The sequence below is a fragment of the Monodelphis domestica genome, chromosome 1 (genome assembly GCF_027887165.1).
Source record: "Monodelphis domestica isolate mMonDom1 chromosome 1, mMonDom1.pri, whole genome shotgun sequence".
NCBI lineage: Eukaryota > Metazoa > Chordata > Mammalia > Didelphimorphia > Didelphidae > Monodelphis > Monodelphis domestica.
In genome coordinates this window covers 114555375-114576323 of record NC_077227.1, presented here as the reverse complement: position 1 = coordinate 114576323, position 20949 = coordinate 114555375, and the positions used below count along the sequence as shown (strand labels likewise).

Below are 20949 nucleotides of genomic sequence, written 5' to 3'. Positions count from 1 at the left end.
AGTCTAAAGCACAATGTATATTATAGAGGCCATGAGAGACAAAAAAGATCTAAAGGGTTGAGTGTCATAGCGGTAACTGACCCAAGTGTCCTCATCAACCCTAACACGAGACATATACACTGAGCTTCTGTAACCTTCCCAAATACTTATCTATATGTGATACTTGCCTAGCTTTTCTAAAGTTTCTTTTGGGGCTCCGAGACATAGTTGTTTGTTTTTTTTGGTAGGGCTGGAGAGATAGAGGGGAATGTTTCATCTACCTTTCTGAAGTAAGAATTAAGTTCTATGTTTTATTCTCCTGTCCAGTAGATCCAAGTTTGTCCCCCTTCTAAGCACCAGTTAGTGTTTATTATTTGGTTTTGATTGCTGCTGCTTCTGAAAGATCTAATCTAAAAGCAGAATTCATCAACCAAAAAAAAAAATACTGTGCAAGAGGGCTCACCATCAGAGGAAGGTGGTGTGGTTCCTAGAGGTGTGGCAGGGGTTGTTGGAACCGGGCTGACTGGGGTGGTCACCAAACCCATTTCAGGATGGCTCTAAAGGGAAAAAGAGACACCTAAGTATAATAAACAAAAATCTGTTTCCCTCTCAGCATTATTTGCTTAGTTTCTCTCTGTTTTTTAAACTGAAAGTCTACTAAATAGAGCCTGCCTCTTCTTCCGGGGTCTATACAGAACTGATCACTGTTGGTGCTCAATAAACATAAACCAAGAACTCTGTGGCCATGTTTCCTCTAGCATGTCAGAACTTAAGAACAATTACATAATTCTCTCTAAAGAACCAACCCAGAAGAGGAAGAATATGTAAACATGCAAGATGATGCTTACAAGTAGGGCAACAGCAGCCCTGTCTGGAACTAAAAAAGGGTCCGTTAAAATAGACTAAAAAATGTAGGTGAGTCAAGAAAAGGAAACACCTATGGCTTTATGACCCTTTCCAGCTCTATGGCAAATATGGATGGACTGGCAACATAGGGACCAAAAAAATCTAGTCAATACTGAAGCAAAAAGATCAGCTACTGGGAACCAAAGAAACTGCTGCCACTGTTAATCATGGCCCTCATGATCTCAGGACAAAGTCCTTATGTATAATCACAGAATTTATACATAAGACAAGAGATTTGGAACAAAGAGTGAATAAAGTCTACCATGTTAGCCACAGACAGGGAAGTTAGTCTTTAAAATTATATCTTCTTGGACAAAAGCAATAGTTCAAAAAAGACCTTATTTTTCTGAGGATACATTACATGGATTCTATAAGTAGCTGCTCTGAGAGAGATCTGAGATGTTGTCTCAACATCTTAAAAAAAAAAGGAAAACTTTCTTTAAAAAAAAAGCCACCATACATATTTTAAATGGCCTGACTTCAGAATAAAATCACTTTATCAATTTTTAAAGATAATTTTCACAGATAGAACTTGAGTTCTCAGTCTATTTTGGTTCTTCCTCTTTTCTGACCCCTAAGAAAGTTCCTGTAGCACCCTACAGTGTTTCCATTTGCTGGTGACTTCTTGCCTTCAATTTTTATAAAATTACCTTATCTGCTAAAGCAATGTGCCCTCCTACCCTAACCTTGTGCTAGATGGGATTTCCTCTACTTCCTCCCCTTGAAATTGGTGAGATCATAGATAAGTGACTTAGCCTGTTTTATCTCCTGTTGTAATTCAATGGTGATTTGCAAAGATTGAAAGAGTAATGCAAAAATCCAGATGGGTAGATAATCCCATAGGATTTCCAGTGAGCAAAATGGAGTAATCCCAACTCATTTGGGTTAACTGGATCAACAACCTGGTCAAGACCATTAATCACTCATCTTAGCAAGTACACTTAAGCACCAGATGGAAACATACACATTTGGGGATACTATAAATTAAAAGTAACTGATGAAATTCTTAAATTACTATCATTCCCAGAGGTCAAACGAGATTTAAATAGGCTGGTCCTACAATATGATATAGCCAAAGGGGCCTTTCTGCACTCAGCCCAAACAGGATATTCCCTTATACCAACCAACCTGTGCTAATACTGTGATGAAATTCCGGTTTAAATGAACAGCTTCATAAAGAGCCAGAAGAATTGCCTCATTGGTTCTGGGAAAGGAGAGAACATATCAGAGGATCTCTAACTGGGGGTTAATCAATTTAAATCAACCCAACCTATATTGCTGTTTTTCCCAACCTATTGCCATCCATCCATTTCCTAAAATTCTAAACCTCACACCACTTTCATTCACACCAGCCTCTTCATCTGCATACTCCTCTCAACCCTAACTTAAGTAATGCTTTCTCCTCAACTTATGTGCCCAAAGGCAGACAGGTAGTTTAGGTCACCCAATTTAGTTTCCTCAAGGACTTTCCTCATAATTTTCATTTACCCATATCTCTTTCTTTATTCCTCTCCATTTCATCGGATCATAGGATCACAGATTTAGAACTTCAAGGGTCCTGTGAGGCTATTGATCCCAACCACTTCATTTTACAGATGAGGAAATTGAGACACAGAGAAGTTAAGTGACTTGTCACAAAGCTACTAAGTATGTGAAGTGGGATTTGAAGACAGCTGTTTCTGGCTCTAGCTCAGGGGTCCCCAAACTACGGCCCGTGGGCCACATACAGCGCCCTAAGGCCATTTATCTGGCCCCCACCGTACTTCTGGAAGGAGCACCTCTTTCATTGGTGGTCAGTGAGAGGAGCACTAGCACTGTATATGGCGACACCACAAAATACGGCGTCACTCACATATAGTACTACTTCTGGTGATATAATCCTTTGGGTGGCACCTTGTTCTGAGAATAACTGAACGAGAACGAGGCACTGCGCAAAGGATCATGTGACTGCACAATGGAAGACATCAGCATGGTAAGTGGTAATCTGGAGGAGAGGATTCTGCACTCTGATTACTGCTGCCTGGTATAGTGGTGGTGGTGATGGGGGGAGAGGATTCTGCACTCTGTATACTGCTGCCTGGTATAGTGGTGATGGTGATGGGCCTGTGTAAGGTATGACAGGCCCATCACAGCCAGCGGCGCTGCAGCCTCCTCTATCCCAGACAGCGGTATACAAATTTGTTCATAGTTTTTTTTATACTCTGGCCCTCCAATGGTCTGAGGGACAGTGAACTGGCCCCCTGTGTAAAAAGTTTGGGAACCCCTGCTCTAGCTCATAGGGCTATGTTGTAACTCTTTCCAAAGCTGCTGTCCTTTAGAGAACCACTGGCCTCTAAATCTTTCAACAACTTAGCTCCCCAGCTCTGCTTCCATTTCACTCTAAAGAAAGCTTGAAGCAGCTTTAGAACTTCCTGAGAAACAATGGGCATCAGGCCACGAAAGAGTTCTCTCGGCCTGTTATTATCTAAAACCCCAAGAACACACTGATGAATCACTTTTAAAAAGTTTGAATCCTGGAAAGATTTACAAGAAGTGACATTTTCCATTTCCAATTCCAGCTGGCAAGCCCACCACTAAAGCCCAAGCCATTGCAGAGAGAATGTCAGTGCACTTACTGAACAGAAATGTTTTCGTGAGCATCTGCTATGAACATGCTGCCCACCTGTGGAAGAAAGGAGAATTGCAGGGTGTCAGGAAAGACAAGACAGGCCTTGTGCCTCCCCCCAAAGCAGTAGCAATAGCTGACATTTAGAAAGCATTTTTAAGGTTTGCAAAGCACTTCACACATACTATTTCACATGTGCAGAGCCTTGGGCCTCTCAGCACTTTTAACAAGAAAAAAATTTCTCTAGATCCTCTATTCAAAAAGACTTTATAAGAAAATTCCCCAAATCCTCAGGCATTTATTATTAACTCCTATGAGCTAAACGTATGAGTTCTCAAAGTAGTCAATAAATATTAGGTATTTATCCCTAACCATAGGTGAAAAATGGCCAACTTCAAACCCTCTCAGAAGCATATTATCTTTCATGAGGGCTAATCACTCAAAACAAGAGCCTCATTCAAAAAGAGCTACATTCTAGGGGCTGCTGGTCACATCCAAAACCTAGACCCCAGGGGTTACCCAGAAGTACACAGGCTACAGTCATTTTCTGTTTCATAGATGAGTATCATAAAATGCTAGAGAAGGAATGGATCTTTGAGATCACATAGCCCAACTCTCCTATTGTATAGAGGAGGAAACTGACCCAAGGAGATGTGATTTACCCAAGGGAATACATAGCTTCTGACTCCCAATCCGTTATTCCTTCAAACACTATATTATATTGCTTCTCACAGGCTCAGAAATATTGTAATTTGGGCTTCCAGTCATAGAAGTTTCATGAATAGAGGAAGTTTCAGAGGCACCAATGGGCACCATCTACACACTGGCAGATATACACACTCAATGGGCTCACTATCACCTAAAACTACAATTAATACTTCATTCCTTAGTCTTAAGATTTCTCATCTCCTATTAAAATACAAACTATTGTGACAACACAAAGTCTTATTATAATGTAATTTGTAACTTAATTCTAATAAATTCATTAACCTTTTGGCAACCCAGGTTTTGATAGAGAACAGAAGGGACATAGACTTAGAGACACTGCATATCTGAAGCAGGGGAGGAGCCTTGGGGGAAAAGGGGAGGGGGGAAGGAGGGAGGGAGGGAAGGAGGTAGGGAGGGAGGAAAGGTCAAGAGCACAGTAAGGAGAATGGGCCAAATACAAAGAAAAACAGAATGAGAACTCTAAGAATTGAGGTCTAGTCCTGATAACTAATAATGAACTGTATAAACTTAGTCAAATATTTTCTCTTCAATACTTCGATTTTCCCATTTAGAAAAAAATAGGACTAAAACTGGGTAATCTCTAAAGTTCTGTCATTCAACTATTTCTTTGATACAAAGAATTTTGTCAACTTCTTCCCTGATAATGAATCCAACAGCTGACCTACCAATGGGGCTATTTGTGTGATGGATACCCTAAAGGACAAAGCTTCACAATCATTAACATTTGAGGGGCCAACAACTCAAACCCCCTTCTAGAATTATCTCTCTGGCTAATAAGGAAATATATTTTGCATGACTGCTATCTATATGGAAGGGCTTGCCTTCTCAAGAAGGAAATGAGAGAATTTGGAATTCAAAAACTATTTTGAAAAAAATGCTTAAAATTGTTTTTTCGTGTAATCAAATAAAAATATTCTTACTTTTGTCTCTCAAAAATCAACCCCAGAGAGCCCAAGTCAAAATAATCCTTTCTGCTGCCCCAATTGGCTCCAATCCATGACTATTGTATTTTGTGGCTATCGCCCTCACTGTCCCAAAACCATATGCACTTGTAATCCTACAGCTTCATATTAGAGAATGAAACAATGGACAAGGAATCAGGAAATCACATCCTACCTCAAGCATTTATTAGTTCTGTGACCTGAGGCAAGTCATAACCTCACCTCAGTTTCTTCAACAGTAAAATTAGTTTAATAACAGCACATATCTCTTAGGGATGTTGTGAGGATCAAATGAAATAACATATATAAAACACTCTGTAAACTGTAAAGTACTAGATAAATGGTAGCTATTATTATTTTTATTATCATTATTCTGAGCAGAGATCTGGCTATCGGTCCAGATAAATTTATTTTTGAAAACTGACACCAAGTCAGGCTTACCATGTTAGTTAAGGCTGAGAAAAAGCCACTCTGGTGTTCTTCTTCTTTATCTTTGTATTGCCTAAACAGAGAAAAGAAACCTCCATTTGATTCTGTTATTATTTATCAAGTGAATGGTTCTGTCTTGGGCACTATGAGCAAAACAAGGAAATTAGGCCATGAAATTTCTTCATGAAAACTGGCCAGTCACCTTTGGAGAAAACAACCATAGTAAAAAGCTGGCCTCTGCAGTTGCCCAAGGTGCCCCAAAGTTCTAATGTGCACCAAAATGCATGTTCATTTTGGGAAAGCCTTGGAAAGAAGGAATAAGGAATGTGAAAATCCTACACCATATGGGTGATTCCGTTATTTCCCAAACAGATTGTTACTTGAAAACCGTGACAGGGAAATTACTTTAAGACTGTTACTGTGAAAATCTTGTTTGTCTTTGAAGGGAAAGAAAGGAGATAAACTATTTGTGGTAACAGGACATTTCTGAAATTCCAGTACTCAGCTTTTTGGAAGGAAAACATGGACAAGAACTGGGAAAACCAAAACCTGCACAAGTGGGAACACTCCTGGCCTGTGTCCACTAATTACCAGCTCCTCTCACATTCACAAGGAGGGGCAAATCTATAAACATGCCCCTTACGAAAAGAGACTGTATACTTGCCATTGATTCCCACTACAAAGGAAGAACCCTTTTTTCACTTTTTTCAGTCTCAAAGAGAAATATGTACCTAAACTTCAAATGTTCTTTTCTTGTTTCAGTGCAATGTATATGGAATTACCAAAGTGTACAAAGAAGCATGGTGAGAGGCTAAAACCAGAGACATTCAATCTGGAAACCATCAACCTATTCTCACCCCCTTCACCTCTGTTTTGAGATCTCATTCTTAAAGCAAAGGCAACTGACTAGTACTTGATCCAGGGGCTCCGCCGTATCTAAGACCAATTTGCAAGTAGTAATCTCTACTCACCAAGGCCTCAGATTCTACTTACCAAGGCCTCAGATACAAACCTATTTCCAACTTGTTCAATTAATACTGGTTGAAAACCAGAACCACATCTGGAAAGGTGAACTTACCTATTATACTCGGACAAAGCCTGAGCAATCACAAGCCCCATTCCCTGCAAGAAGACAAGACAACATAGGAGAATGAGTAGCCCTTTGGGGTCAGGAAATCACTAAACATACTCTTCCTAGCTCAAGCCCAACTAGTTGCACCTAGACGTTATCACTGAGGAGAGAAATTGTGTGAACCAGAAAATATCCAGAAGTAAAAAGACAATTCTTTCAAGAAAGATTTTTCAAATCTCATTTTCTAACTCAATGCTCCTAGACATTATTAAAATACAGTAACAAGGAGGAAGATAGACTAACCCAGATCGTTGTCAGTTTCAGTGGGAACATTTCTGCCTTAGTAGTGCAGATTGAGTTAGACTCTTCAAATAAAAAGCTCTTAAATGTTTCCAAAACAACCACAACATGTGAGGCAACGAGTCCCATGCCAAATGAGAGTGTATATAGGACAAACCTCTTCCTTTTAGGCCACAGGAAAACAAAAGTACAAAGTGAAAAAACATCTGATGCACCAGGTAGCTTACTATCCTTCCCTGGAGACATCCTGAGTGAATAATAAGAATTAACTAAGACACCCAAAAGGAGAGTGTTCAAGCACAAATTTTACCTAAGGGAAAGTCAAAGCTCATGATGGGGAGATGAGAAAGGGACATAATCTAGGAGTCTAGAGTCCTGTTTACCTCTTTTAATTGACACTTCCACTAAGTAGAGAAGAGAAACATTGTTCTCATGCTCAAGAAAATTTATCCCTTCCAACTTTAACAGGTAAGGCCTTCAAATATGTATTTCTGGTTACTTCTCAAAAGGAACTTGTTTCAGCAGCTAGGTGGTATAATGGATTAGAGCATCAAACCTGAAGTTAGGAGTTAAAATCTAGCCTCAGACACTTCTTAGCTGTGACGCTAGGCAAGTCATTTAATCCATTTGCCTAGCCCTTAAGAGTTCTTACTAAGTCAGAAAGGGTTTTTAAAAAAAGAAAGAAAGGGGGCCGCTGGGTGGCTCAGTGGATTGAGAGTCAGGTCTAGAGACGGGAGGTCCTAGGTTCAAATCTGGCCTCAGACACTTCCCAGCTGTGTGACCCTGGGCAAGTCACTTGACTCCCATTGCCTAGCCCTTACCACTCTTCTGCCTTGGAGCCAATACACAGTATTGACTCCAAGATGGAAGGTAAGGGTTTAAAAAAAAAAGAAAGAAAGAAAGAAAAGAAGCCTGTCACCTCTTGGTCTCAACAGTTCCTCCGACCACAGGCCCTATTTCAAGATCAATCCCTGAAGCCACTGTCTAGGGGAACAGTATCTCTTGAGAAGGGGCCTCTGCCATCCTTGCTACCACTAACACCAACAGCCACTGCTGAAGCAGGCAAGACAACCTAGCCAAAGCAGTAAGTCATCCTGAAACAAAGAAAGTATCATGTGCCAACCATGTCAAACTACTGCTAACACCAACCACCAGACCATCAGCTCTGCTTCTAGTCTAAGCTCTGGAGCCATCAGGTGTTTTAGTACATGGATCCTCAGCAGAGTAACCTGAAGTTACTGAAAAAGTGGAAAAGAAAGTTCTTACCCCCAATGTCCTTGGCATCATCACATGGTTCAACATTAAAAGCCATATACTTTTATCAACAGAAATGACATTAGAGAAGATGCATTACCAACTGTTTTGCCATTACACCTAAATGCATGAAGAAATTCTGACTTGACGTTGAAATTTCCTATGTGAAACTTCTCCCTTCAGAATCTCATGAGAATGGGGATTATGTTGCTTTTCCACTTGTATCTTGAATTGTGTATACATTAAACATTTAATCAATGATTTTTCATTCATTCATCCCTTTTAGGGAATTTAATATAATCAGCTGAAAATGACAGATAGCCATAGCTCATTAAAATGGGATATCAGTTAGACTGTTTTGCCATGATCAGTAAATCTCTTCCCCCAAATCTCCAGTCTTCAAAGAGCTCAGGGTATCAAAGGCCCCAGGAGTGGGACTTTACAAAGGAGTATATTTTTCCCTTTACACAGGGCCATATGAAATCCAGATGATGAACCGAGACTATTAAGAAATGTCAATGGTACTAACACAGAATCAAGCAGAGGAGATGACATAAAAAGTGGCAAATACTCACATTGAGAGTGGCTTCATCATCCACAATAGACAACTTTACAATATAAGGGTTCACGGACTGTTAAACAAAAGAAAAGGCTCCAGGTTAGTATGGCCTAGTTTAATAGAGAACCCATTAGCTATTTAGCAAAGCACTGAACTAAAATGCCTCCACAGGGACTTAGCTCTCTGTCTCTGTCAATGCACAATGCTTCCTCTCACCAAACCCCAAACCATTCTGTTTCAATCTATCCTGTTTGACCCCTTATTGCAGGTTACTAAACTTTCAGAACACACACACACACACATACACACATAGTCTTTTGACCCTCATTTGGACTGACTAAACTCAAGACTACCATCATCTCCTCTTCTATTAGTTGCTTTTAAGAGGTAAGTGAACACTGCTAAACCTTCTTGGTCTTATTCTGCCAACAATCTGCTGAGTCTATGGGGACAGCTGCCTCTGAGGACCCATAGGCATCCTCCTCCCCAGTAGGCACATCTTTGTAAGTTGCTAACTTGCACTTATGGAGCACTTTTATCCCAAAGGCTCCCCAACCATTTCACCAGACACACACAGGGTCTGATTTACCCACCCGTGAAACAAAGCCACCTTGGGGGTGGAAAGTGGCAGCTGCTTAACAGTCAGAGAGAGGCTGTTTATGGATCCAGTACCCAAATAACACTGCAGGGGGAACTGAAGGAAACAGGATGTAATTACCCAAACTACAATCTGGCCAAGGACACTAGGACTTAGTGATTGTCCAATCACTTGCTATACTGGAAGATTTCTCTAGCACCTCCAGACCCAATCCCAGCTTGGGATCATATGAAAAGAGTCAAAATGACTAAGCTGTTGAACCATCACCTTCAAAACAGAACAAGCACCAGTGACATATTCCCCTGATAAATATTCACTGCTGGCTAATCATAAACGTCACAATGGTTTAGATATCTCAGTAAAAAGTGTTTGAAACCCAAGGGGATCAAGGAACAATAGTTCTCAGATCAATGGGTTTTATAACTACCAAGAAAACCCATTATTGAAAGACTTGGAAACCTTCTGTGAAAGGCATTTCTGTAACCAGGGTCCCTTAACTGAACAGTTTAATCCCCCACATAGATCCTATTAAAACAAGTTTCTGGGGGCATATTTACTGTCTTGGTAGGATGCAGGAAAAGATAGTGTTGCATTATTGAAAGCCTAGAGTGTAAGACGACTTCCTAGATGAAACTGAAAAAGAGTAGGGGGCTCAGGGCATTTGCTGCCTGTCTGATCTCTCCAATGGTTCTTCCTACAGTTAACAGACAAATGATATGCTGCTGTTCACATTATAAGCTCCAGAGGAGGTTCAAGAGCACTCAGCTTTCAGAAGGGCAAGGCCGGCCCCAAGCTGACCAGGAAATGCTTAGGGCTGGATGACATGCCATCAAAAAAGAAACTCTATCCCTGACCAGTTTGGGCTACTTTGAGGAATAACCAAGATCATAGGATCACAGATTTAGAGCTAAAAAGGCCCTTAGAAGATATCTAATTCAACTGTATTTTATATAAGGCCCAGATAAGCTAAGTGACTTACAGGGTCATACTAAGTGTTTTGGTCAGGATCCAAACCCAAACCTTCTTAAATCCAAGTCTAAAAGTCTATTAACCTCACCACATTGTCTCTGAGGACATGGGCAGCATTTGCTTTGAGCCCCTCTTGAAGCAACAACCTAAGTTAAATCCTCCATTCTACCAGTTGAGTCACAAAATGTAGTGTTCCTGTTAAGAAAGGGTAGAGAACACCTTGGCCATGGCTGAAGGAATTACTGTACCATGAATAAAATTATGCCCTCCAACCAAACCAATGTGCTTATGTTCCTTTTAAAGTTTGTTCTCTAGTTCAAAAGGAAACTCTTTAAACAGAAAATAGAAACAACTTGCAGAGATATAAGGAGCAAAATTAAAATCTGAGAGAACTTCATACTGAGGAGAGCAGCTACTAGGGACCAACTAACTTAGTGCTTTTTGCACAGAAAGGTGGCCAGGGTCCTATATGCCACAAAATAATAAGAAGAAGCATTTATATAGCACCTCAAATGCAGTATCTCATTTGATACTCAAAATAGTCCTTTAGCGCCAGAGAACCTGTCTACTTTTCATATCATGGGGCAAAGTTAAAAATATAGGGAGCCTTCACAGAATCATCACAATTTACAGGTTTCTGCTTTATACTGAGTCCTGGTTCCAAGGCAGAAGAGTAGTTAAAGGCTAGGAAATGGGGGTTAAGGGACTTGCCCAGGATCACATGACTAAGAAGTAACTGAGGCCATATGTGTACCTGGAACCTCTCATTCCTAGGCCTGGTTCTCTATCCACCGAGTCACTTAGCTGTCCTCTACATTACTTATTTTTACTCTCTCCTTTCTTGAAACACTTTTTCCTTCATCATTCTCCTATAACTATAGAGGAGATAACCAAACAAGAAAGCACTATATCAAGTGAAGGGGCATATTGCAACTGTATTCTGCCCGCCACACCCTCCCCCAATCACTCCTGTCCCTAAAACCAGCCTAATCTATTGTTTACCTCCTTAGAGGCCGGCCAGGCATCAGGCCTCTGTGCTAACCCAAGCACCTTCTATGACAAGTTACGACTTCTCAAGAACACAAAAAGGGAGGGACTGTAAGAAACACACAGTAGTTCAGACTGGTTCATATGGAATTTCATCTACTTTGTATTACTGACAACCAATTGGTTTTGTTAAGTCCATCCAGAATTTTTCACAGTCTTGCCAAGTTCCTTTTCCCTCCATGGTTACCGAGCTGCTTTAGTAGCTTCTGGTGAAAGATGTTACTAAAAGCTGCAGAGCCCAGATAAATTTTACCCATCAGCCTACATTAAGCCACTACTTTTAACTCTTTCACTCTTCTAACAAACCAAGACATAACTTAGCTTAGAAACAGGATTCTTTCTTCCTTCTCTCTGATATCCCCTCTTCAGACAGTTTCAGAGGACATTATTGGGTTGAGCCAGGACCCAATTCCCTCGCAGAGAAAAGCAAGCTAATCTCAACACAATCACTTGAATCCAAGAAGAATGTACACAGATACATTACACAGAGTTTTATATGACACCTGTCATATGAACTCAACTCCTTTCAACTATCCCCAGGGATTTTTCTCTACTGTTTTTCATACTGGTGTAGCAAGACTATAAAGTAGATATTATTAACCTGGGACTCATGAACTTGTTTCTTAAAAAAAAAATGTTGAGGCACAAGTCCGGGAGCAGCAGTCTCGCGTACATCTCTGAATTCTCCGAAGCTTGACCGGCAATCTTAGATTCCCTCCCCCAAGAAAAAGATGGGAACCGTCAAGGATCAGCTGATCTTGAATGTCCTTAAGGAAGAACAGACTCCCCACAACAAGAGAACTGTTGTTGGGGTTGGTGCAGTTGGCATGGCATGTGCCATCAGTATCTTAATGAAGGATTTGGCTGATGAACTTGCCCTAGTTGATGTTATTGAAGACAAACTAAAGGGAGAGATGATGGATCTCCAACATGGCAGCCTTTTCCTCAAAACACCAAAGATCGTCTCTAGCAAAGATTATGCTGAGACTGCAAACTCAAAGCTGGTTGTGATTACTGCTGGGGCACATCAGCAGGAAGGAGAAAGTCGGCTTAATTTGGTCCAGCGTAATGTGAATATCTTTAAGTTCATCATTCCCAATATTGTTAAATACAGCCCTAATTGCAAGTTGCTTGTTGTCTCCAATCCAGTGGATATTTTGACATATGTGGCCTGGAAGCTAAGTGGCTTTCCTAAAAACCTTGTTATTGGAAGTGGTTGCAATCTGGATTCTGCCCGATTCTGTTATCTGATGGGGGAGAAACTCGGTATCCACTCTTCAAGTTGTCATGGATGGATCCTTGGGGAACATGGAGGCTCGAGTGTTCCTGTATGGAGTAGTGTGAATGTTGCTGGTGTCTCTCTGAAGAGTCTTCATCCTGCTCTAGGAACTGATAGTGATTCAGAGCAATGGAAAGATGTTCATAAGCAAGTAGTTGAAAGTGCTTATGAAGTGATCAAGTTGGAGGGCTACACTTCCTGGGCCATTGGCTTGTCTGTGGCAGATCTGGCAGAAAGCATCATGAAGAATCTTAGGAGAGTACATCCGATTTCCACCATGATTAAGGGCCTATATGGCATTAATGAAGATGTCTTCCTTAGTGTTCCATGTATCTTGGGGCAGAATGGCATTTCTGATGTGGTGAAGGTTACCCTGACTACGGAGGAAGAGTCCCGTTTAAAGCAGAGTGCCAACACTCTTTGGGGGATCCAGAAGGAACTGCAGTTTTAAAGCCTTCGAATATGCTTCCACTTCACTGTCTAGAGAACATGATAGCGGTTAAGGGATTATGTATGATGCACATTTCAAGTGGGTCAAATCCTTCCTCTGATGAGTGATACAACACCAAGAGAAAGCAAAAATAGAAAACCTATGGACACACTCTAGTCTCCTCCTAAAGTTAGAGATGGGGAATAGTATAGTGACTCCTATTTGTTAAACTCTGTTTGCTAAACCCCATTGTTTGCACAGTGATGATGAGTATGACTTGTCTTGTACCAAAGTCACAGTGTTCTTGTGGTCAAGCTCAGTTGGCTCCCCACAGGTATGTTACTGCCTGCCTAGTAGGTGCTACCAGTTCCCAGTTCCCTTAGATCCAAAAGTCAGTTTTTGGTTCCTGGATTCACACCACCATACAGTTGTAATGCTCTGCTGATGGACTGATTACCTTTGGGGGCCCCCTTCCCGGTTAGGGTTCTACAGCATGGCCCCATGCATCACTTTTCCAGAGGACCCAGTTCTGTCTACTATATATATATATCAGTAGTTGTACATTTCAATTATATAAAAAGGATCTATATAGGTACAACAATCCAACCAATTCCTCAAGTGTCATACTAACCCAAATATTGAATAAACACAAATAACTTAAAAAAAATGTTGATAACTCTATTTTTTTAAAACCCTTGCCTTCTGCCTTAGAATCAATACTATGTATTGGTTCCAAAGCAGAAGAATGTTAAGGGCTAGGCAATGGGGCTTAAGTGACTGAGGCCAAATCTGAACTCAGGACCTCCCATCTCTGGCTCTCAATCCACTGAGCTACCCAATTGCCCCCTGATAACTCTAATTCAATATAAATGATTTCATTTTGTAATGTTGTGTATTCAAATTTTTTATTCCGAGAAAGGTCCTTAAAGTTTCATTAGACTTCCAAAAGGTCCAATGACACCAAGAAAGTTAAGAACCCCTGTTCTAGAGGCATGAGAAAGCAAAATGGCCACCAGGCTACACCCTACAAGTTCTACAAGATAACAGGTGTCTGAGAAGGGACATATTTATTTCTAGATTTGTCATTCTATTCCTTTGTTTCTACATCATTCTTTAAGAGGACCTACTGGCTCCTGGGAATTTAAGACTAATTGATATTGGCACAAAGGTTCTAGTTCATCTTTAAACACTAGACAGCATTCCCCAATTCTGCTTTTCTACCAAAGAAACTGAGCTGAGTATTTGCAATGCCCATAAATTTTCTCTTCAACTAAAATGAACAAAGGCTGACAAGTATCACAAAACTGTCCTCAGGCAGTCAGAGAAGCTTGGGAACTGACAGCTTTCATCTAATTCAATGGTTGTGTTATTTGGGTAAAAGAAAGCAGGCTACCTAGAGAAGGGTTTCTTATTGCTATACTTGACAAAAGGCATTCCCCCTACTCTGAAGCATGCCTCCTAGTCTTTCCTTAGTGTTATCCTTTTAATATGTATGTTTTGCCTTTTGGAATAAATGAGGCTGCACTGGCAGGATTATCATCCTTGGATTCAAAGGCATTGGAACCTAGAAAGCAATAAACTAAGTTGCTGATTAATCCAGAAGGAAAAAAAACCCTCTAAAACTCCAGAACTAATGGGAAAAGGAAAAGTGTCCAACTGCTAAAACATAATTGAAAAACCATTCATAAGCTCCTCCAGACCAATGGCAACTCCAATATAGGTACATCTGCTTTGAGAAATTTGCTAAATGAAAATTCAAATTTATCAAATCAAAAGATAAATTAGGGGATAACTATCTTATGAAAAGATTCATCTTAGGGATTCTTAAATAGCAAGTTTCATTGGTGAAATTAAAACAAGATTCATTACAAAAAATTATATACAAATTTTTAGGGTCACATCTACTTCATAAAACAAGATCAACCTGCAACATGTTTTACAAGAACTTTTGCTTTTCTTTTTGGGAGCAAAAAGAAGAAGAATATGGTTAGAAAAGGAAAATAAGGTCAAAAGGGTTAAGAAGTCTTTTTTTTTTTTTAATGCAGAGAACAGGGGGCAGCTAGGTGGCTCAGTGAATAGAGAGCCAGGCCCAGAAATGAGATGTCCTGGGTTCAAATATGGCCTCAGACACTTTAGCTGTATGACCCTGGGCAAGTCAATTAACCCTTATTGCCTAGCCCTTACCACTCTTCTGGCTTGGAACCAATATATAGTACTGATTCTAAGATGGAAGGTAAGGGTTTAAAAAAAATTCAGAGAACAGAAGGAAACATAGCAACAGAAGGAAACATAGACAAGCAGCATAGCTTTGAAAGCTACAGATTGAACATACTAAATACTGAAAAAAAATAGCAAGCTTTATATATTCATGATCTGCAGATTCATGTGCAATCCTTTCCTTCTGCTGAACCATGTATATGGAAATACCCATTTTATTTGGTGTTTCTTAACTTCATAATGCAAATACATTTTTAACAAAATCTACCTGCAAAAAATGAAATCAGCCTCCAGTGAGTACACAGGGAGAAGGGCAATTAATAGGGCAAATGAAACTTAGTCTATGTAAAACAATATTTCTCAAAAAGTCTGCCATGACACAGCATAAAAATGTCTGAGGACATAAAGTGCTCTCACTTCATACTTCCTGTAGTTCACCAGCAAAGCCAGAAGGACAACAGCATCATACCCATGCTCCCTTCGACTTGGAGGGTGGGAGAGAATCTGCAACAAGAACCAGAAATGAAAAGTAGTGCCAGCTCCTGGCCCTGAAAATTCAGATAAAGAGGCTCATCCATAGAAAGAGAAGGGGAAAGGGAAATGACCTACCTGTAAAATAGCTTCAAAGATGCTATTGATCATTACATATTCCAGGATAGTGTTTTGGCTGATGTTATCTGTCACCTGGAAGCAAAAATCAACTTTGTATAAAGTGTGCACTGAGATCTGATTCTTAACATACATTTCCCCATTCCAGGGTCTGAAAACATGGAAATGTTAACTTAAAAAGAAAACTATTAACTTCCTTGCAAGTCAATGATTTAGTAAGTACTTAAGTACTTGCTAAATGCAGGGTACAGTGATAGATGCTAGGGGAGATAAAAAGTTTAGATAAGACATAATCTCTTGTAGTGCTCACAAACTAGTAGCAAAATATGTGTGTATGTAGAGAAAGACAGAATGAGAGAGACAAAAAGACAGAGAAACAGAGAGAGGAGAAAAAGGGAGAGGGAAGAAGACAGGGGGAGAGAGAGAAAGAAAAGGAGAAAGAGAAAGGGAAGAGTTACTGTATGGATTCCTGATTTGTTCCATCTGAGAACTCCCTACAACCAGACAAATTCCAGTATCTAATTAATTACCTCACAGAGAAGCCTCAACAAGTTCCTCATCACTCAGAGAGGTTAAAAGTCTTGCCCAGGATCACACATAATTAAAAGTGTTTGAGGAGGGCAGCTAGGTGTCTCAATGGGTTGAGAGTTAGGTCTAGGGATGGAAGGTCCTGGATTCAAATCTGGTTTCAGACACTTCCTAGCTGTGTGATCCTGGGCCAGTCACTTATTAGCCCCAGTACCTAGCTCTTATTGCTCTTCTGCCTTGGAACCCATACACCGTATTGATTTTATAAGACAGAAAGTAAGGGTTTTTTAAAAAGGAATTTAAGGCAGGATTTGAAAGATCTTCCAGAATTTTATGCACCACATCATAGTGCTCATGAACATAACCATATAAATTAGTAATGCATGATTAATGCAAAGTAATAACAATGATGATGATGGCAATGATGATGATGATGACAGCTGGATTTGAACTCTTCTTGACTCTGCCCAGCACTCAATTTGCCAGTAGTTATTGTTTGGGTATCTGGGTGAGGGGGCAGTGTGGATCATTACCAACTGGAATATTCATGGAAGGCTTCAAGGAAGAGATCACACTTGAGCTGGGCTTAAAAAGATAAATCAATTGAAGATGGGAGATAGGGATCCAGAACAAAGTGAACACAGGTATGGAAGTAGCAAAACACAAGGGATATTCAAAAGATAGTACATAGTAAGGTGTGGTCAGAGCACCAAGTCTATCAAGATGAATCAAAGGAAATAAAGCAGAAAAGCAGAGTGATACCAGATTGTGAAAGCTCTGAATGCCAGAAAAAGAAATATGCTTTACCCAGTGAACAAGAGAGTCACTGAAGGGTTTTGAGCACAGGAGGGAAATGACCACAAAAAGAAAATTAATCTGGCAGCAATGTGAAAGATAGATTTAGGAAGGGGAAACTAGGAAAAAAGACCTAATAGGAAGCTTCTGTGGCTCTCCAAGGAGGTAGAAAGGAAGGTTTAAACTACAATGATTGCAAAGGGAACAAAAAAGAAAGCAAATTCAAGAGATATAGTAATGGTAGATTTGATAGCAGATTGACAAAAGGAGCTGACATCACCAGTCTAGGAGAAAGCTGATAAGGGGCTGAACTAGATAGAGTAGTCCTAAAAAAGATTAAGTCCATTGTTTGGATATAAGAGATAAGGGAAGGAAAAGACCCAAAACAACCCTAAGCATTCTAAGCATGGAAGAGTTATTACTTGATGTCTTAGAGCCCAATATGATACATGTTGCCCACAAGCACCAATACCTAAGAATACAAATGCCAAAAGAGAAAGGAATTAGAAAACTATAAGTTCAAGAACATGAGAAGTGCTCATATGCCAGAAGAATTCTGCTTTGAAAGGTGAAGAGGGCCAGGGAACAATGGTGGAAAAAGGAAACACAAAAAAGTAAAAGCAACCAGCCAAAGAAGCAAATCCAGAGATGAGGCTAATCCAACCAGAGACAACAAGGAGGTGCAGACACTGTACTTTCTACTGAGGTACAACAGATGGTAAGATGGTGAGTTAAAAGAGATAAATAGGAGTCAAAAGTGGACAAAACCTGAACCTAACATGTACCTAAAATGAAGAAATAGGCTGGAAAAAAAAGCAAACAACAACAACAACAAAATCTCAGCATAAAAAACTATTGGAGTGACAAGGATGCCCAGAATACAAACACAGAAAAAGAAGAACGACTCAAAAACATTTACAAGCAATATATCAAAAGAAAAACACAATTTGAGCACAAGTACAACTAGAATTCTTAAAAAAGAGGAAGCAAAAGTTGAAAAGGGCTAAAATATTTTTATAAATAAAATTAGAGTGCTAGAGGAAAGAATAATAAAGTAAATTTAAATTATGGAAGAATTGGAAAGGGAATTGATTGACACTAGAGATAACAAATCTTACCCAAGCAACAAACTTATTGAAAATTAGAATGGAGCAAATAGAAAAATTAAAGGTAACTCATAAGAGAAACAAATGACCTTGAAAACAAATCAAGGAGAAATAATTTAAGAATAAATGGACTATCTGAAAACCATAATCAAAAAAAGAGCTAGACATAGTTCAAGAAATCACAAAATTAAAATGTTCAGATCTCTTAGAATGAGGACAAAGTAGAAACAGAAAAAATCCACCCTGTCACTGCCTAAATGAAAAGTTCCAGGAACTTCATTGACAAAATCTAGATCTTCTAGGTCAAAGAAAAAATACTGAAAGTAATCAGAAAGAAAAAAATTAAAATTCCAAGAACCACTTGTTAAGAACACATATAATTTAGCAGAAACCATTATAAAGAAGTCAAGGAACAAAGACTTACAACCTATAATAATTTACCCAGAAAAACTTAATATAAAACTACAGGATGAAAAAAATGTCTTTAATGGAATAGAAGGCTTCCAAGCTTTCCTAATAAAAAGGCTAGAAATGCACAGAAACTTTGAAATGTAAACATGAGCATCAAGAAATATAAAAAGGTGAAGATGAATGAATAATCATAAGGGATTAAACAAGGATAAATAGTTAATCTACAGAAAGAAGAAGAAAGGTATAGGTAAAGGACTTGAAATTCACTCTCATCTGAACTAAAGAAGGGAAGAATACACACACACACACACACACACAGAGTTTGATACAGAAATATATTTCCTCAGATGGGAAAGAGTAGCAAAAGATAAGAATGAGAGGAGGAAAATAAAGAATAAAAGGGATTATGATGATGATAATGATGATGATGATGATGATGTTTAGATTAAAGGAGGCATTATTCCTAAGCAAAATGAATTCTAAACAAGGATGTATAAAAATACTTAAACCAGCTATTTTTGTGAAGGCATAGAATCAGTAACTGAGGGGATACCATCAATTGGGAAATAGCAGAACAAATTATAGTGTACAAATGTGAGGTAATTCTACTATGCTAGAAGAAATAATTAAGTTTCATGGAAACCTGGAAAGATTTTTATGAACTAAAGTATAGTGACGTGAGCAGAACCAATTTATACCCATGGTTCTTAAACTTTTTGGTATTTGTACCCCTTTCTACTCTTAAAAATTATTGAGAACCTCTGTCAAAAACTTCATTTAAGGGAGCAGCTGGGTAGCTCAGTGGATTGAGAGCTAGGCCTAGAGATGGAAGGTCCTAGGTTCAAATCTAGCCTCAGATACTTCCCAGCTGTGTGACCCTGGACAAGTCACTTAACCCCCACCTACTAGCCCTTACCACTCTTCTGCCTTGAAGCCAATATATTGACTCCAAGACAGAAGGTAAGGGTTTAAAAAAAAAAAAAAGAACTTCTTTTAATTGTATTTAATACCTATCAATATTTACCTTATTAGAAATTAAAGCATCTTAGTTTCATTATAGAAATAGTTTTGACCTCAAGACCCCCTGAAAGGGTGTCAGTTCCCCTCCCCCAGGAGTCCCTGGACCGTACCTCTAGAACGGCAATAACAATATTATGAATGTTAAAAACTCTGAAACACTTAACTCTAATCAATGCAATGTCCAATCATGATTCCACAGGATTCATTATGAAACACGCTACCCCTTCTCTTGATAGAGAGATGATGGACTCAGACTACAGATTGAGACTTTTTTATGTGGCTAGTGAGGGAATTTGTTTTGCTTAACTATACATGTTTATAACTCTAGTTTGTAGCTTCTAGTTTTATTTTTGTTTTTTCCCCTCGATGGAATAGGGAAGGAGAAGCAGATTTTCATTGATTTAAAATTTTTAATTTAAATAAATATCCCTTTGCAAAAGCTAAAAAACAAAAACCTAAAAGAAAATAAGTAGAAGGAAGAAGAAACTAATGATGTCAAAAGCTGCAAAGATATCACAGAGGAAAAGGGCTGAGAAAAGGCTATCTAATTTAAAAGTTAAGTCATTGCTGGTAACCCTGAACAAAGCAATTTCAGTTGAAAGGGTCATGGGGCAACTGGGTGGTTCAGTGGATTGAGAGCCAGGCCTAGAGATGGGAGGAACTAGGTTAAAATCTGGCCTCAGACACTTCCTAGCTGTGTGACCCTGGGCAAGTCACTTAATCCCCATTGCCTAGCCCTTACCACTCTTTTGCCTTGGAACCAATATACAGTATTGCCTCTAAGACAGAAAGTAAAGGTTTAAAAAAATTAAGAAAAAAACACTAAAGGTAGGGTCAGAAATGGACTGGGTTAAAAGTGAGGGTTAAAAAGTGAGTGGGCAAGGAATAAATGGGGGCAATGAATGTAGGAAAGCCTGTCAGAGGAATATGGTTATGAAAGGGACAACAGATATAAGATGATAGCTTCAGAGTATGGCAGGAGCAAGTGAAGGTTTTTTAAGAATGGAAAAAACGTAGGTTAAGATTTTGAATACTCCAGAGGCTTTCAAAAGACAAACATGAAAGCCTTTTCCTCAACAATTGAGGAAGTCAATCTCCTAAAAAGGTACTATTAAAATAATACTGTGACATCATATACCACCCACTTGAAAATATTACTTTACAAG

At 39.3% G+C, this 20949-nt stretch overlaps 2 protein-coding genes across 5 annotated transcripts in view; one reads left to right on the top strand and one right to left on the bottom strand.

Annotated features, from left to right (window-relative positions):
• The window catches only part of ARMH3 (armadillo like helical domain containing 3), a 232757-nt gene that overhangs the window by 175126 nt on the left and 36682 nt on the right, over positions 1-20949 (bottom strand). For all 4 annotated transcript variants that reach the window (XM_007479128.3, XM_007479127.3, XM_001379099.4 and 1 more), the window contains 8 exons: positions 15924-15998; positions 15732-15818; positions 8791-8847; positions 6668-6711; positions 5602-5662; positions 3501-3547; positions 2014-2089; positions 443-536 (listed from right to left, as the gene is read on the bottom strand). In XM_007479128.3, coding sequence (XP_007479190.1) covers positions 443-536; positions 2014-2089; positions 3501-3547; positions 5602-5662; positions 6668-6711; positions 8791-8847; positions 15732-15818; positions 15924-15998 — 541 coding nt within the window. The remainder of the gene's footprint in view (positions 1-442; positions 537-2013; positions 2090-3500; positions 3548-5601; positions 5663-6667; positions 6712-8790; positions 8848-15731; positions 15819-15923; positions 15999-20949) is intronic.
• Positions 12036-13764, top strand: LOC100023295 (L-lactate dehydrogenase A chain-like). Its single transcript, XM_056805044.1, has one exon. The coding sequence runs from the start codon at positions 12120-12122 to the stop codon at positions 13116-13118; it is 999 nt and encodes a 332-aa protein (XP_056661022.1). The 5' UTR covers positions 12036-12119; the 3' UTR covers positions 13119-13764.